Source organism: Artemia franciscana, chromosome 20 (genome assembly GCF_032884065.1).
Source record: "Artemia franciscana chromosome 20, ASM3288406v1, whole genome shotgun sequence".
In the NCBI taxonomy this organism is placed as follows: domain Eukaryota; kingdom Metazoa; phylum Arthropoda; class Branchiopoda; order Anostraca; family Artemiidae; genus Artemia; species Artemia franciscana.
In genome coordinates, this window is record NC_088882.1 from 19,920,077 (window position 1) to 19,938,708 (window position 18,632).

The 18,632-nt window shown below is 35.0% G+C and overlaps 1 protein-coding gene across 5 annotated transcripts in view; it reads right to left on the reverse strand.

The window, feature by feature from the left end:
* Positions 1-1,347: 1,347 nt before the first annotated feature.
* LOC136039870 (uncharacterized) overlaps positions 1,348-18,632 on the reverse strand; it is a 52,297-nt gene continuing 35,012 nt past the window's right edge. For 3 of the 5 annotated variants that reach the window (XR_010620575.1, XR_010620574.1, XM_065723814.1), the window contains 3 exons: positions 16,207-16,980; positions 6,226-6,273; positions 1,348-2,072 (listed from right to left, as the gene is read on the reverse strand). Coding sequence is in view for 3 of the 5 variants with exons in the window: in XM_065723814.1 (XP_065579886.1) it covers positions 16,291-16,980 (690 nt within the window). In the remaining 2 variants the exon portion in view is untranslated. Of the gene's footprint in view, positions 2,073-3,024; positions 3,059-3,497; positions 3,587-6,225; positions 6,274-16,206; positions 16,981-18,632 lie in introns of those variants that run through there. The other 2 variants (XM_065723815.1, XM_065723816.1) reach the window with 2 other exon arrangements.

Here is an 18,632-nt window from a genome sequence, read left to right on the forward strand (position 1 = left end):
CAACCCCCAGCACCGCCGGACGAGGGGCTGCAAGTTACAAAATTTGCCTATTGTTTATATAGAGTATTTGTTATAGGTATGCACACCGGCATTTTTTGGGGAGGGGTGGAGATTTACTGGAGATGAATCTTCTACGGAGAGGATTTTTTTATTGGGATTGTAGATTCTGGAGTGTATTTTTAAGGAAAACATCCAAAAACATGCAAACATCCGGGGGATTTCGCACAATTCTCCATGAGGTATGGTCACCAGGAGAATTTTTTGTCGGAGAAACTTTCCAATTTGTGGGGGGGGGCTACGGTAAATGCTTTCCACATAAGGGGATTTTCCCATAACCTTAAAAGGATCAAAAGATCAAATAAAAACTTCAAAACTAAGTGTTTCTTCAAATGAAAGTATTCTAAGAAGAATGTTTCAAGCGGAATCTTAAGTAAGAAATTTTGTTGGAGGAATTATTAGCAAGGACGGAATTTTCCTGGGGTGATTTCCTGGCGGAAGAACTTCAAACGGGAGTAACTTTCTGTGGAGTAATTATTCTGGAGGAGCATTTTCCACAGAATTGGGGGAGGTTCCTTGAGACTATTAGAAAAGGATCAGAAATTGAATTAAAACAGTTTGTCCTACTGAAAAGTAAGGAGCAACATTTAAACTTAAAACGAACAGAAATTATTCTATATTTGGAGGGGGATAACCCCTCGTCAATACCCCGCTCTTTGCGCGAAAGTTCAACCGTTTGTCTCAAATCTCTAAAAACGAATACTAAAACATAAGGGTCGTCTAAATAGTATCACAACCTTTTTCAAAAGTTCATCATAAAAAGAAGGATATTAAGGAGGAAGCAGCCCCTCTCATATCCACTCCTTGTTTATTACTGCTGGTATTATCACGTTCTTAGAAGAAAAAGGATCTAAAATACCGCAGCCTATGTGTACAAAAATTCAAGCCTTGATGGGTGAAACCAAGAAAAGGTTTATTTCTAAGTACATCTTATTTTGGAACATTTACGATCCATCCGTGGTGGGTCAAACTCTTCCCAAGCACCCCAATCCCCACAGTGGGGTATGCACCCTAGCCATTTTGAATGATTTTGTTCCTCTTAAGCATCCCTTGTAATACCAATCCCCCAGGACATCCCCCTCTGTTCGTATACATGCATGTAACAGTATGTTTTTGGGAAAAATAGGTTTTACTTATTGACATAGGAATTACTTCTTGCTATTCATTTTTGTTGAACAGTCAAACCTAAAGTTTGCCATAACTGTGCGCAGTTAGGTTGAGTCTATGAACTAAAATCAAATAAAGAAAATATCTAAAATACCTTCCGGATTTACAATAAATAATCAAGGTTTTATTTACAAAAGAAATATATTAAAAACTGAGAAAAAGAAGATCTCGAAGGATTTTAAAACAAGTACATAGGCTGTTGAAGATTACGTTGACCAAATTGCTCGGTGTTGATCATCAACTCATTGTGGTTGACCAGCTTGTGGAATCTGTATAAAGTGAATTGTCAATGGTTTCTTTGATTGCTGAGCGTAGGTTTGATAATTAGAGGGTTGCTGGAGCGACAACTGGGGAAAAAGCTGAGGATAAGCTGTTCGGTATGTTGGCTGTTGATAACTGTGGCGGTACTGAGGTGTGAGGATTGGCTGGTAAAGAGAATAGTAGGGGTTAGTTGGCTGATTGTATTGTTGTTGTTCGAAAGTATTGAACAGATTGAAAAACTGGGTTTTATCGAACGTTTTTAAGTCCTCAGTATTTTTGTTCACATGGTTATCTTTTACCAATGGAAAAGTGTCTACTTCAGAGTTAGCTTCTTCTGCAGAATAGAGATCAATTTCTGCTTGAATGTCCTTTAATTCAACAGGTGACTCTGTAGTTTGTATGCTTATATCTGCTTTTGGTGATTCGGCATCTTCCTTTATAATGTCGGAAAGACGTACTTGTGCATCATCAATCTCTAAAGCGCCTGAAGACAGGGTGGGACTCAAAATTTGTATGTCATTACTGGATAAAATGTCTTCAAATATTGGCAAACTCCGACCAGAAGTGATAGCAAGTACAGCAAAAACCTGAAAAAACTACATTTAAGGGATATGTCTCACACGTTGGGTGCCAAAGTGGTTTGCACAACTTCACAGGAGTTATTCTTAGCGAAGTTGAGCTCATAACAAAACAATAGGCAAAATGGATGTAAAACCTATTATATAACCAAATATCCACCTTTGTTTCTTTCTTCATTTTGCGTCTTCTCTATTCCAATCTATTGTTATTAATTCCATCTACCAAAAAAGAAAAAATGTAGAGATCGAACTATTGCTATTCCACTTACAGTGGTGAGATAGCTGAAACTTTTAAAATTAAAAGTTTTCTTAGTTTACACAGCATGAATCTGTGTACTTTTCGGGGATTATCCGAAGGACCAAGATGCAGTATTTAGTAAAGAGTACCTAAAACTTGAAAAGCAGCCCCCGCCCCGTGAACTGAAACACTTGATGAAATCTAGAAAACATTGATGTTTCGTTCTACCTACACGCAAGTGAAGTTTCTCTTATATAACTAAGTTAAAAAACTTAATTCTATATAAAAAAAAAGGGGGAACAAGGTATCCTCATTTTCCAATTATAAATAAATGATGCCGTGAATGAACAACAATTCGGATAGACAAGCCTCCTATTGCCAAGTTTTAAAAATTAGTATCTAAAAAACCAAGCACTTGCCGAAGTTTCATTTTGAAGTTAGCTTCAGGGGTAAAGCAATATCAAAACGGTATTCATGTTTTAAATTTAATTACAAATATATGTCCATATACATCTTTAAAGATTTTAGAAAAATTAAAGTACTCAATAAATTAAAAAAAATATATATTGAGATCGCCAATGTTGTAAATAGGCTAATCTTATTGGACTTTAGCCAGAACTAATATTTCGGCTTAAATTAGAAGAGAATGCTTATCAATACCCATAGCTGCTGTGATTCTGAAATTAGTCTAGCATATACCAAAATTGTTCATAAAATACTCACAAAAATTTGCACAAACGACATGTTTTCAATAACAGAGTTAATCTCAGACTGAATAATGTCATTATTTGCCCTATATTTATATAAAATACCTAATTAATTTGTCTCAATTACCAATGCAAAAGGTTGGAAAAATATATGCAAATAAAATTGATTTTAATATGTAAAGGGAAGCAAGGGACTAAGCCAGGATGCTGTGCAAATTGATTATTTTCAAGTCGACCAAAAAATTATCTAGTCTTTCATTATAAGCTTCTTTGAACTTGAAATAACTCATTTGGTTAGCAGATGAGGTCAGTCTTATTTATGACTCCAATTTGATGTAAATATACAGTGAATTATTCATAAATAAAGCTGATAAAATTCATATAATTAAAATAACCTTAACATATTTGGAACGTTTGCAGGGTGGTGTGGGGATGAAGAAATCTAAGTTTAAAAAGAATTGCATATAAGACGTATCTCTCTGTATTGACCTTAAACTGAGTTCAACAGTATTTTCCTATTAGTAGAATTTTACATGTAGCTTATTGGAAGTTGCTGCGCCCAAGCCAAAAGAATGTATCTTAAAAAAAAATTTCTTTGAAAATAAATAGAATTTGAGAATTTTTCTCTTGTTAAACCTTATCCAATATCACAGCTGGGGAAGTCTATTTGTTTCAAGGAAGGTATGAGGGACTAACCATGATTGGTAGAAAAATTGATTGAGTATCAAACAGTTCGTGGTGAAGAACTGTAGTAAGGAGCGACCCGGCTCAATAGTAATCGAAACTCTAAAAAAAGGAATTTTCATACCAATAGTTACATCAAAAGAATCGCATTTTAATTTTGATTTTAAATATATAAGTTTCATCAAGATTAGTCTTACCATCAAAAGTTACGAACCTGGAAATATTTACATCATTTTAGAAAATAGGGGAAAACACCCCCTAAAAGTGATATGATCTTAACGAAAATCACACCATCAGATTCAGCGTATCAGAGAACCTTATTGTAGAAGTTTCAAGCCCCTATCTAGAAAAATGTCGAATTTCGCAGTTTTTGCCAGAAGACAAATCACGGGTGCGTGTTTATTTTTTTTTTTTTTTTTCCAGGGGTGATCGTATCGACTCAGTGGTCCTAGAATGTGACAGAAGGGTTCATTCTAACGGAAATTAAAAGTTCTAGTGCCGTTTTTAAGTGACCAAAACATTGGAGGGCACCTAGGCCCCCCATGCTCATTTTCCCCCAAATTCCGAGATAGCAATTTTATTCACCATAGTCGAAAAACCTAATAGCTGTCTTTGGGGACGACTTACTCCCATGCAGTACCCGTAGGAGGGGTTGCAAGTTACAGACTTTGACCTGTGTTTACATAGTAATGGTTACTGGGAAGTGTACAGACATTTTCTATGGAGGAATTTCTCATATGGAAGAGACTTTCAATGGAGGGGGCGCAGGATTTTCCAGCATTATTTAAAAAACAATGAAAAAATAAATACGAAAAGTTTTTTCTACTGAAAGTGAGAAGCAACATCAAAACTTAAAATGAACAGAAATTATTATGCATATGAGGGGTTTACCTTCTCGTAATACCTCGCTCTTTACGCTAACGTATTTTCAGTAATTTCAACTATGTATTCTACGGCCGTGCTCTTTACGGTTCAGGTACAGTTACGGTTCTATTTGTGATACAGGGGTCATTCTTAAGGAATTGGGACAAAATTTAAGCTTTAACGTAAAGAGTGAGGTATCGACGAGGGGTGAGCCCCCTCATATACGCAATAAAAACATAGGAATATAGAAATCTGCTACGTAATTTAACTCGTAAGTTACGTATATTTTTTACTTATGAAAACGTTCGTAAATCAATTAGAGGGCAACTAGGCTCCTCCCTCGCCCCTTTTTTCTCAAAATATTCCGATTAAAACTATGAAAAAGCCATTTAGCCCAAAAAAATTAATATGCAAATTTCGTTTTAATTATTTATGTGTGGAGAGCCGAGATCAAAACATGCATTAATTCAAAAACGTCCAGAAATTAAACAAAAAAACAAGTTTTTTTTTAAATGAAAGTAAGGAGCGACATTGAAACTTAAAACGAACAGAAATTACTTCGTGTATGAAAGGGGCTTTTCCTCCTCAATGTCCCGCTCTTTACGCTAACGTTTCCTACAGTTTTAAATTGTAGAGTTAAAAGAAAGAGTCAAACTTTAGCGTAAAGAAAGAAACAAAGAAAGAAATATACCATAACTTGTGTAACTCAGCCATTGGAACCAGTTATCTAAAAACAACAATCACAAATCGAAGTCTAAATTTTAGCTTCATTATTAAAATTATTAACTAAAAAAAACTTTCCAAAAAAGAAATTTTTCAAAGAAAAATAAAAGCCAAATTATACTTAGGACCAGCAGATATTAATTCCTATAATAATTAAAACTTAAAATCACCAGAATTAGCTAATAAGGAATAAATAAATACCAAAACGAACAGAAATTAAGTAAACAATCCTAGCAAACAAACTTACAACAGATATTAATATAAATGAATGAATAAATCTTAAAACATGTAAAACTTAAATTGAATATAAAAATTAAGCTTAAAACGAAGAAAATTGCTAATCCATAATATTTCAATCATTTTATTAATACTAAAATACTATTACAAACGTAAAAAAAAAACTAATTCGGCTTAAGAAGCTTTGCTTGTCTTTTGCCATACAACACAATAATGGAGCACTAAAAGAACCATAAATAATACCCTAAATCAAAGAATACACATAAAATAAAGATGAGGCAAAATAAACACTAGCATGCGGTCAAAGAAAAAAGCTGTTAGTAATTATAACAATAAAATAAGTAGAAACCAAGAAAGTAGAGAAACACGAAAGACAAAAGTTGACAAAAGGACATCAGAAAAAAAAGACAAATAAGCAATGACTTTAAAAGTTAAGAAGATTCCTAAAAATAATTTTAAAAATAACTTAGAGAGAGATATATCAGTTAGGAAAGGATTCTAAAAAAGGAGAAACAATAGGAAAAGAGAAAATATGAAAAATAAAAATAAAGGAGAAAGTAAGAGAGATATTACTAAACAGGAAAGACCCGACGAAATATTGCCCTAATAGAATTGATTGATATACATGAGACCTCTGGGCTGCTGTAGATGGTCGTTTTGGTAAAAATAAATCTTCGAGAAGAACTACGTAAACAAGAAGAGCACCTACCTGAGCCTCTCCGTGAAAAAAATTGCTGCAGGGCTAGTGGAAGAGTACCTAGAAAAGCAGAATGTGCTAAATACAGATTTCTTTTACCTACAATACGATCCAGCGTAGCTATTCAAGTATCAAACAGTTCGTGATAACGAACCGTAGTAAGGAGCGACCCGGCTCAATAATTTCTTTACTAAGAGAATTATAACTTTTATAATTATAACAATAGTTACATCGAAAGAATTGGATTTTCCTGCTGATTTTAAATATACAAGTTTCATTAAATTTAGTCTTAATCACCGAAAGTTAAGAGCCTCAGAAAATTTTTTGCTCAAAACTTTTGTGTCATATGATTTTTCCATTGCGTTATTGGGAGAATTAGGAAGTTTTAATGAGGTGTTGTAAAGAGTGTTAATTAAACAAGATCTAACTGTATCCGGGTTTGAAACAAGAGCACTACATTTGTGGAGAGAGGATTCTAAAGATGCTACCAAGTCTGAAACTGGAACTTGTTTCGGTAAAAACGAAAATTTTGGCCTTTGTTCTAGGACTTTTTCTTCAACATAGCTAAGCTTTTTAGATGAAATATTTACAATCGCAGGTCCAGGACTTATCTTAGGATTGTAAACTGGGTTGACCACGTGAGACTCATATTTCAACCTCGTAAACTTATTAGTGAGTCTCTCTTGTGACACACGGAAATCATGGTGGAATAAATTCCTTTCCATCCTAACAATCTGCAAAAAATCATCAGTGGACAAGCTCTGTGACAGAAAATTTTCGAGTGATTTTCGTTCTGAGGAAATTATGTCTTCTGTGTTTTTTGTCCTTAATAATATGATTCAACGTTTTTAGCTGTAGTTTATGTGTGAGCTGTGACTCTCGTAAAGTATTTAAGTGAAATTTATGCCTTAAGGATTTAGGAATAATTTTATTCCTTCTGCAGGATTCCAGAAACATTTGTTGATTAATAATGTTCGCGTGTTTTTTCCCTAAACTAATAAAATGAAAAATATCTTTCGTCAAATGCTCCCCATAAGCGTGACGTAAATAATGACGAAGATCACACTGCCTTTCCATAATACAACAACAAAAGAGACAATAATGGGGACTTTTTTTCCCAAGACAGTGAACCAACAAAACACTCTTTACAAACACTCTTTACAACACCTCATTAAAACTTCCTAATTCTCCCAATAACGCAATGGAAAAATCATATGACACAAAAGTTTTGAGCAAACTCCGTAAGGATTCCTCAATAATAATCACTAAAGCCGATAAAAGCAACTCCATAGTAATTATGAATAAAACTGATTATGATGGTAAAATACAGTCGCATTTAAATGATACAACCACTTATGTTAAATCAACCCATGACCAGACTGATCAATTTGCTCAAAAAGTAATAAAAGAATTAAAAACTTTGAAAGAAAATGGCAGAATCACTAAACAGTTGTACAATAAATTCCTCCCTCGTGGTGTATTTTGCTCAAAGTTTTATGGATTACCAAAATTGCACAAACAAGGCATACCTCTAAGACCCATTGTAGCTAGTACAAAATCACCTATCTCAAACATTGGAAAATGGTTATGCACTGCATTTAAACCATTGCTTCACTCCCAAAAATCTTATACAAAAATTCAGTTGATCTTGTAGAAAAATTGAAACAAATTGACATTTCTGAAAATTCCATATTAAGCAGCTTTGACATAGTTTCTATGCATACTAGTATTAATGTTTCAAAATCTGAACAATTATTACAAAATAAACTGGAAAGCAATTACCATTTAATTGAAGAGTCAGCAATAGGTCTAGACATTGATGTTCTCATGCATTTGGTTAAATTATGTAACAAATATTCCGTGCACTTCCAGTTTCGAGATTCATATTACAAACAGGTAAGGGGCCTTCCTCTGGGAGCACCTCTATCAGGCCTACTCGCAAATATTTTCGTCGAGAATCTTGAAAATTGGGCCCTAGATTCGTATTTTCTTAATCATGTGTTTTGGGGACGTTTCATGGACGACGTAATTTCAGTTTGGAATTATGGCGAAAGTGAACTTAAAGGTTTTCTAGAACATTTAAATACTTACGATAGAAACCTGCAATTCACTCTAGAGACCGAAAGAGATGGAAAAATACCTTTTTTAGATGTACTGATAATACGCAGTGTGAATAAACTTGAATTTACGGTTTACAGAAAACCTACGCATAATAATAGATACCTTCACTTCAAATCCGAACCCACTGAGCTAAGAAAAAAGTTTAAATTATTGTATCTGGGGGATCTACAACTTTTTTAGCGAGTGTACCAGATCATAGAATTTTTTTTTAGTAACCTGCTACCTAGCGGGAAGTTTTTTTTTTTTTATCACGTAACAGCAGGTAGGATAGCCATGATTGGATAGCCAATCATTCCTGGATAGATGGAAAAACATTGACCCTGAAGTGATGATGTAATACTATCAAAGTAAAGGTAAACACCAGTTAATTAGTGTTATTTAGGCATATAAAAAGTTATTTTATGGGACATGATCGGTTTGTTAGAACAATGGCTCAAAACATCGATTTGTAGTTTTCGGGTTCTAGGGTGTCAATACCGGATCTTGGTATCACGTCGATTCAGAAAGTTCGCCCACGTTACTCTACACCTCATTTTGGTCAAGTCATTTAATACATTTAGTTAAGATGGTCCATCACACAAACTCAATAGCAAAAGTTATTAGCAATTCTACCTCTGACAAGTCAATGGTACAACGTATTATTGCATGATGGAAAAAAAGCATGAGTAATTGAAACAAATGTCAAATTCGGTACATTCGGTACATCTTCTTTGGCTGCGCTCCCCTGTATTTGTTTTCAGCATTCAGTTTTGCCCCCTAATAAATTCTTCAAACCTTCTTCAGCTTGTTGAAGCCTCTTGTGTTAAAATTTTGCGGTCCATTTAGGCTATTTTAATTGCCCAATATCCCAGTTTGGTCTTACATAGAGATTAATCAGATCTAATGTAGATATTAACCTAAACAGTAAGTTTTCTTATCTTTTAAACAGTGCCTATAATTTATCATCCATGCCTAAATATAATTTTCTGAGAGTTGTTAAGTGAGTTTGTATAGGGAGTAACCACTATATTATTGAGATATATTTTACGTGGGAAGATATGTTTTTGGACTCTACGGAACAAAAGTTTGGGCCAGCTTGTTGAATATAATAAGGCTGTTTGGTAAAACCAGAGGATTTTTCTTCCCCACTCCAGCCTTGAGCACGGGTGGTCTGCTGTGGCGTGAGAATAGAGACATTTTGTTTGGTTTTAGGGACATAACCGCAAAAGATATAATCTATTTAGGTTGTTTTACTTAGTGGGCAAAGGAGGAGCCTCAATACAGCTCCTCCTCCATAATCTAAAACTGGTGGCAACTTCGATTGCCTCTAGTGCACATCATATTGTTGGATCCACAATAAATCTTGACCCGAAGAGAAATTCTGGTCAGGTTGATGTTACAACAAGACAACTAGAAAATTCGGTACATCTTCTTTGGCTGCGCTCCCCTGTATTTGTTTTCAGCATTCAGTTTTACCCCCTAATAAATTCTTCAAACCTTCTTCAGCTTGTTGAAGCCTCTTGTGTTAAAATTTTGTTGGCTGGATCTGTTACTATTATCTAGTTTCGTGGAAACAGAAAAAAGTGGAGTGTACAAGACTATTGTAATATTTTATTCAGATTAACGTTTATTCTTTGTATTGTTTAGTCACACACAGCTAATAAAAGTTTAGAATATATATTTGTACGTATTTTTTAGATTAACGTTTATTCTTTGTATTGTTTAGTCACACACAGCTAATAAAAGTTTAGAATATATATTTGTACGTATTTTAATGTTATTACCCTTTTCCAGAAGGAACTTGAAGCTAATCATCTAAATAAAACATTGGTGTCTTTTGCGTGCACGTTGGAAGAAAGGAAAAAAAGATTGATCTCAGTAAGCGGCCGATCGTTTTCTACGACACAGACTTCAAGCAGCATTGTTCAATTCCGAATAGGTCCTGATGTATTTATTTCTTCTAATGAAAATGGCAGCAGCAAGGGTACTCCCAGAGATAATATATAGATATATATTACCTTTACACATACCTTCTTTGATATTTAAAGAAGGTAGCTGAGCCAGGCGAAAGATTCTTTGAAGGATCAGCTCAAATCAGTAGAACCAATAGAAGTTTGTTCTTTTTTACCCTAGCTTAGCTGCTATCTATTTTTTACACCATAACACAATAATTTGAATCGGATACCAAAAGGAAATCATCTTGTATATGTTTTAAATAAAAAAAAAACATTTTTTTTTACTGAAAGTAAGGAGCAACATTAAAACTTAAAATGAATAGAAATTAATCTGTATATCAAAGGGGCTGTTCCCTCATCAACGTTCCGCTCTTTCCGCTAAATTTTTGCTATTTTTCTCAACTCTACTTTTTTAAATAGTAAAAAACTTTAGCGTAAAGAGCGGGGCGTTGAGGAGGGGACTCTTTCTCTCAACTCCACTTTTTAAAACAGCAAAATACTTTTGTAACTTAAAGCCCCTCCCACGGGAACTGTGTGGGAGTAATTCGTCCCCAACGACATAGCTATTTGGTTTTTCGACTATGCTGAATAGAATGGCTATCACAGAATTTTGGTCTGGTGACTTTGGGGAAAATGAGCGTGGGAGGGGGCCTAGGTGTTCTCCAATTTTTTCGGTCACTTAAAAAGGGAACTAGAACTTTTAATTTCCATTAGAATGAGCCATCTCGTGACATTATAGGACCACTGGGTTGATACGATCACCCCTGGGACAAAAAAGCAAAACAAAAAAAAACAACAAACAAGGCAATAAACACACAACCGTGATCTGTCTTCTGGCAAAAAAAATCCAAAATTCCGCATTTTTGTAGATAAGAGTTTGAAACCTATAAAGTATTTCTCTCATACGCTGAATCTGATGGTGTGATTTTCGTTAAAATTCTATGATTTTTAGGGGTGCTTCTACGTATTTTCTGAAATAAGGCAAATTTTCTCGGGCTTGTAACTTTTGATGGGTAAGACTAAGTTTGATGAAACTTATATATTCAAAATCAGCATTTAAATATGATTCTTTTGACGTAACTATTGGTATCAAATTCTTTTTTTTTTAGATTTTGATTTCTATTGAGCCGAGTCGCTCCTTACTAATAGTTCGTTACCACAAACTGTTTGATTATTCCTATATTTTAATTCTGTTCTAACTAATGATAATTTTAAGGTGTAGTACCAGAAAACTCTGCTTCTTTTGGTGAAAAGGAATGCCGTTTTTTTTCGTGAACTTTAAATTTGATTCACTTTATTCGATAAAACTTTTGCATTTTTGTACCGACAAATTAGTTTACACTATTGAAGTCAAATTAAATTGTAAAATGTTTTTTAAAATATATAGCCCAAACATTCATCTTCAGCAAAATTTGTTATAACAATTCGAAGTATTTGCGACGCCATCCATATGATTTTTTTCTAAAATTAAGGCTCAAAACAAATTTTTTCAGGTCGTAAACCTATCTATATCGTTTTTTCAAACCGGAAAATCAACACTGCCAGCATTACGAATTATTCTAGAATTTACGAAAACCGAAGTTAAGAATTCTCTTACACAAAATTTCCATTAATCAAGGTTAGAATATTTAAGAATAATAATACAAGGCTGGTATTCACTCATCCTTGTAAAGCCCAGGGCCGACTGTCAGCCATTAGTTTGACAGTTCTCTATTTTTTCCAAACTTGTGACCTATCTTGATCGTTCTTCACTAAATTTTCCGATTTTTTGACAATAGTCTCTCTGGGTTCTACAAGTGAGGAGATCACCTGTCAACTGATGAGACAGTCTTCACCTCGATCCGTCGTAAACATAATATTGTGGAAGGGGGAAGAAGACTTTACTTTTTCCTACTTTTCTAACGAAAGTGAGTGTTTCATTTCCAATAGGAATTCAGAGAGGGACGTAAGGATTGCATTGAAAACATAACCATAGGAAGGTTTCCTTTTATAATTAACGTGTATCAAAGTAATGCTTTGTTAGTATTGTACGTCTATCTTATTTTGAATTGTAATATTTTTTTTTGTTTAAAATATAAGTAAAAATTTGGCTTTGCTCGTATTCCATTTTTCTGTTCTTATGCCACTGAGCATATTGCTCACAGACTGTAAGTACCTTTATTCTTTTAGAATTATTTTACCTAATTCCTGCCTAATCAGCTATAAGATAATATGGTTGAGAGAAGAACTACTGATATTGGTCCCACAGCTCTGAAATTATTGGGCCAAGAAAACTCGTACCTCCAGTATTATGAATATTTTTTGTTCCTTAAAACAATTGGAATAAAATCTAGGTACTTGGTTTTTTATGTCCGCTATAAGCATGAAATCTGTCAAAAAGTCACCAAAATTCATGGATGAATTGATGCATATTGGATAAAGACATATACTGTCCGTAGAATTTAGTATTCTACGGTATGTATTCAGGAAATTTTACCTTAGAATACCGTATAAAAGCCTTTTCCTTGTGGAAAACATTTAACATTGATTCCGCAGACCTTAGAATATGTCAAATTTGAGGTTAGTGTTGTAGGCGCTTCGCTTTTTGTGCGATCCCTATATAAGTATGGCCTTAGAGCTTTGCATGCGTATCAAACCACATCTCCATTGGTTTGATTTATTTTGAAGTTTCTAAGGTATTGATATCGTAATTGGAATTTCAGTAGATAAAAAATGAGTAATTACTTCTTCCAAGTTTTATCATTTAATGAATTTTGGCTTCATTTTTTAATCAAAGAGAAAATAGGTATGGAATCTATTTGTCATGTCGATGACAAGAGGAAAGGGATACGAGCACCTCCAAAGGTGTTTAAGAGAAGCAAATTAAGAAACCCCACAGGATGTTAGCATTTGGATACCCTCCCAGTACAAACAAGCCAAGTAAAAAAGGATCCAAAGAAGCATTAGGGGGGGATCAAGCTCTGTGTGACAGAGTAAAGCATCAATATAAAAGGTATTGGGAAAAATGGGTGTACTGGCCAATAGATCACAGCCTTCTAATATCCCTTCATGGAATTATTAAAGGATATAAAAGTAAGGTAAAACCTCCAGAGACAGTCTGATGGGGAAATATTATCTAATTGGTTCTAAGCAAGGATGACCCAGGATAATTTCGTCATTTTATAGATTTTTTTGAATGAGTGACAAACCGTTTCAAACAGTTCGTGGTAACCAACTGTAAGGAGCAACGCGGGTATACTGCAACCTAAACTCTAAAAAACGGTTACTAATTATGTTGATACCAATATATAATATTTATTAAGTTTAGTGTTTCCCATCAAAGACTATGAGCCAGGGAAGTCTGCCAAATTTTCGGGACGAAATACCACCTAAAAGCCAAGGAATCTTAATGAAAATCACACCTTCAGATTCAGCGTATCAGAGAACACTACTGTAGAGGGTTTTTTTCGTGTCGAACCAATAGTCTTAGAATATTGCGAGAGGGTTCGTTTGAACCTAAATTAAAAGTTCTAGCACTCTTTTTAAATAACCAAAAAGTTGGAGGACAATTGGCTCCCATCTATACTGTATTTTCCTCAAAAGTTGTCTGATAAATTTTGAGATAGCCAATTTGTTCAGTTTAGTTTTAAGGTTCAATAACCACGTCTTTGGAGATGACATCAGCCCAGAGGCGCCATTTGGGCGGGTCAGGGGTGGGCAAATGCCCACCCCAGATTTTTCAGGGGGGCCCAAGCTTTCACCACAAAGGGCTCTTTGCCGGCCATAATAATCCATTATGTCCAACATAATCCGTTCTGTCCAATTGATTTGAAATTACTGAACCCCTATTACTTTCACCGACGTATTGTTTACTTAAATAAGAAAGTTTCTCGCGGAGGAGGGCCAGCCTTTAGACTTGTTGAATTTTCCATTTACAGTTTAATCACTTAACCTCGTTGATTATGATCTTTGATGTTATAATTAATCTTAGAAGTCAGTGTGGCTGAGTTCCACATTGGGTTACAGTACATATCCATGCGACACACGGGTGCTGAAAATGAGTTTTTCCTTAGAATATTATATCGATGTGCTGCCGAAACTCGCATTTTTTCTTATTTGAAAGTTGGTGGGGCCCAAAATGGAGTTTATGCCCACCCCAAGATTTGGCCCAAATGGCGCCTCTGCATCAACCCCCAGCACCGCCGGACGAGGGGCTGCAAGTTACAAAATTTGCCTATTGTTTATATAGAGTATTTGTTATAGGTATGCACACCGACATTTTTTGGGGAGGGGCGGAGATTTACTGGAGATGAATCTTCTACGGAGAGGATTTTTTATTGGGATTGTAGATTCTGGGGTGTATTTTTAAGGAAAAGTCTTACACGAGGGGAATTCGCCAGAGTGCGTATACGAAATTTGTTTTGCTTTCTCGCTGGCGTCCCGTCTTACAAGTGGAGACGCTTTGGGGGAATAGCCTGAGGGAAATTTTCATCGGAGTTGCAAACATCTTGGGGATTTCGCACAATTCTCCATGAGGTATTTTCACCAGGAGAATTTTTTGTCGGAGAAACTTTCCAATTTGTGGGGGGGGGGCTATGGTAAATGCTTTCCACATAAGGGGATTTTTCCATTATCTTAAAAGGATCAGAAATCAAATAAAAACTTCAAAATAAAGTGTTTCTTCTAATGAAAGTATTCTAAGAAGAATGTTTCAAGCGGAATCTTAAGTAAGAACTTTTGTTGGAGGAATTATTAGCAAGGACGGAATTGTCCTGGGGTGATTTTCTGGCGGAAGAACTTCAAACGGGAGTAACTTTCTATGGAGTAATTATTCTGGAGGAGGATTTTCCACGGAATTGGGGGGGGGGTCCTTGAGACTATTAGAAAAAGGATCAGAAATTGAATTAAAACAGTTTGTCCTACTGAAAGTAAGGAGCAACATTTAAACTTAAAATGAACAGAAATTATTCTATATTTGAAGGGGGATAGCCCCTCGTCAATACCCAATTCTTTGCGCGAAAATTCGACCGTTTGTCTCAAATCTCTGAAAACGATTCCTAAAACACAAGGGTCGTCGAAATAGTATCACAACCTTTTTTAAAAGTTCTTAAAAAGTTCATCATAAAAAAAGAATATTGAGGAGGAAGCAGCCTCACTCATATCCACTCCTTGTTTATTACTGCTGGTATTATCACGTCCTTAGAAGAAAAAGGATCTAAAATACTTCAGCCTCTGTGTACAAAAATTCAAGCCTTGATGGGTGAAACCAAGAAAAGGTTTATATCTAAGTACATCTTATTTTGGAACATTTGCGATCCATCCTTGGTCAGAGGCGCCATTTGGGAGGGGGGGTCAGGGGGGGGGCAAATGCCCACCCCTGATTTTCTTAGGGGCCCAAGATTCCACCCCAAAAGGCCCTTTTCTGGCCATAATTATCCATTATGTCCAACATAATCCATTCTGTTTCTGTTCAAATGATTTGAACTAACTGCACGCCTATTAGCCAAAGAGCGTAATTACCTGACGACCCTTGGGGTAATTACGCTATTTGCTATTAATCATTGTAAACTTTGTTAGATTCATAATAAAAGTCTGAAGTTCTGTCAAATGTCCCATGCCCACCCCAAGATTTGGCCCAAAATGGCGCCTCTGTCCTTGGTGGGTCAAACTCTTCCCAAGCACCTGAATCCTCACAGTGGGGTATGCACCATAGCCATTTTGAATGATTTTGTTCCTCTTAAGCATCCCTTGTAATAGCAATCCCCCAGGACATCCCCCTCCGTTTATATACATGCATGTAACAGTATGTTTTTGGGAAAAATAGGTTTTACTTATTGACATAGGAATTACTTCTTGCTATTCATTTTTGTTGAACAGTCAAGCCTAAAGGTTTCCATAACTATGCACACTTAGGTTGAGTCTATGAACTAAAATCAAATAAAGAAAATATCTAAAATACCTTCCGAATTTACAATAAATAATCAAGGTTTTATTAACAAAACAAATATATTAAACACTGAGAAAAAGAAGATCTCGAATTATTTTAAAACAAGTACGTAGGCTGCTGAAGATTACGTTGACCAAATTGCTCGGTGTTGATCATCAACTCATGGGGCAGTTGCAAGACGCTTTGTGGTTGACCAGCTTGTGGAATCTGTATAAAGTGAATTGTCAATGGTTTCTTTGGTTGCTGAGCGTAGGTTTGATAATTAGAGGGTTGCTGGAGTGACAATTGGGGAAAAAGCTGAGGGAACGACGTACGGTATGCTGGTTGTTGATAACTGTGGCTGTACTGAGGTGTGAGGATCGGCTGGTAAAGAGAATAGTAGGGGTTAGGTGGCTGATTGTATTGTTGTTGTTCGACAGTATTGAACAGATTGAAAAACTGGGTTTTATCGAACGTTTTTAAGTCCTCAGTATTTTTGTTCACATGGTTATCTTTTACCAATGGAAAAGTGTCTACTTCAGAGTTAGCTTCTTCTGCAGAATAGAGATCAATTTCTGCTTGAATGTCCTTTAATTCAACAGGTGACTCTGTAGTTTGTATGCTTATATCTGCTTTTGGTGATTCGGCATCTTCCTTTATAATGTCGGAAAGACGTACTTGTGCATCATCAATCTCTAAAGCGCCTGAAGACAGGGTGGGACTCAAAATTTGTATGTCATTACTGGATAAAATGTCTTCAAATATTGGCAAACTCCGACCAGAAGTGATAGCAAGTACAGCAAAAACCTGAAAAAACTACTTTTAAGGGATCTGTCTCACACGTTGGGTGCCAAAGTGGTTTGCACAACTTCACAGGAGTTATTCTTAGCGAAGTTGAGCTCATAACAAAACAATAGGCAAAATGAATGTAAAACCTATTATATAACCAAATATCCACTTTTGTTTCTTTCTTCATTTTGCTTCTTCTCTATTCCAATATATTATTCCATCTACCCAAAAAAAATGTAGAGATCAGACTATTGCTATTCCACTTACAGTGGTGAGATAGCTGAAACTTTCAAAATTAAGAGTCTTCTAAGTTTACACAGCATGAATCTGTGTACTTTTCGGGGATTATCCGAAGGACCAAGATGCAGTATTTAGTAAAGAGTACCTAAAACTTGAAAAGCAGCCCCCGCCCCGTGAACTGAAACACTTGCTGAAAGCTAGAAAACATTGATGTTTCGTTCTATCTACACGCAGGTGAAGTTTCTCTTATATAACTAAGTTAAAAAACTTAATTCTATATAAAAAAGGGGGAACAGGGTATCCTCATTTTTCAATTATAAATAACTGATGCCGTGAGTGAACAACAATTCAGATATACAAGCCTCCTATTGCCAAGTTTTAAAAATTAGTATCTAAAAAACCAAGCACTTGACGAAGTTTCATTTTGAAGTTAGCTTCTTCACTCCCTTGAACGGGAGTTGTAGTGCTCAAGGATTCAAGTTTTTGACCACTTGAGAATTCATCTAAGACATTTTGTTGAACTCATACTTATGATTTAATTACATAAGTGCTCATTTTGGCTTCTAAAGCTAGGCTTTCTCAACTTTAAGGATCTTTTACTTCAAGGTCTGACTGCTTAAGGCTAATATTCCCATTGCAAGTCTATGGAATAATATTTTCTACAGTCGCATGACTTATCTTTCAACGTAAGAGAGCAAAATTAAGCTTTATTTATATACCAAATATCCTACCATCTACAAAATTTCCATCTTCTAAATATTCTCAGATTGAAAAATAAGTTGGAAAGCATGAAAAACATATCTATATGAAAAGCAAATGTTTCCTATTTTTTAAGCAAGTTTAAATCATTCTTTGAAAAGTATAATTCCCTTAAGAATAATAATATAAATCGATGGATAGATCTAAAACTAATAAATCCAATAATATAAAAATTTCGGCATTTTGGTACAAGTTCCAGTTGTGGGCCTGTCTTGCGACAAGGCTTTGACAGAGGACGTCACTCTTAAGACTCTTATTATTCGAGTTATATAACGTTTTATATTTCACTGGCTTTTCTATCAAACAATTGTAGATGTAAATAATGTAGATGTAAATTGTAGATGTAAATGAATAATAAAAAATCGATGGAAATAGCTTTTAATAAGAACTCAAAATTCAAAGTTGTCTTGTGAGTGTTTTCCGCTGTGATATTACGTGTTCATAACTGAATGTATAATACTTGAAACCAACATGGGGTAAAGCAATATCAAAACGGTATTCATGTTTTAGATTTAATTACAAATATATGTCCATATAGATCTTTAAAGATTTCTGAAAAAATTAAAGTACTCAATAAAAAAAAAAAAAAAATATAGAAATCGCCAATGTTGCAAATAGGCTAATCTTATTGGGTTTTAGCCAGAACTAATATTTCAGCTTAAATTAGAAGA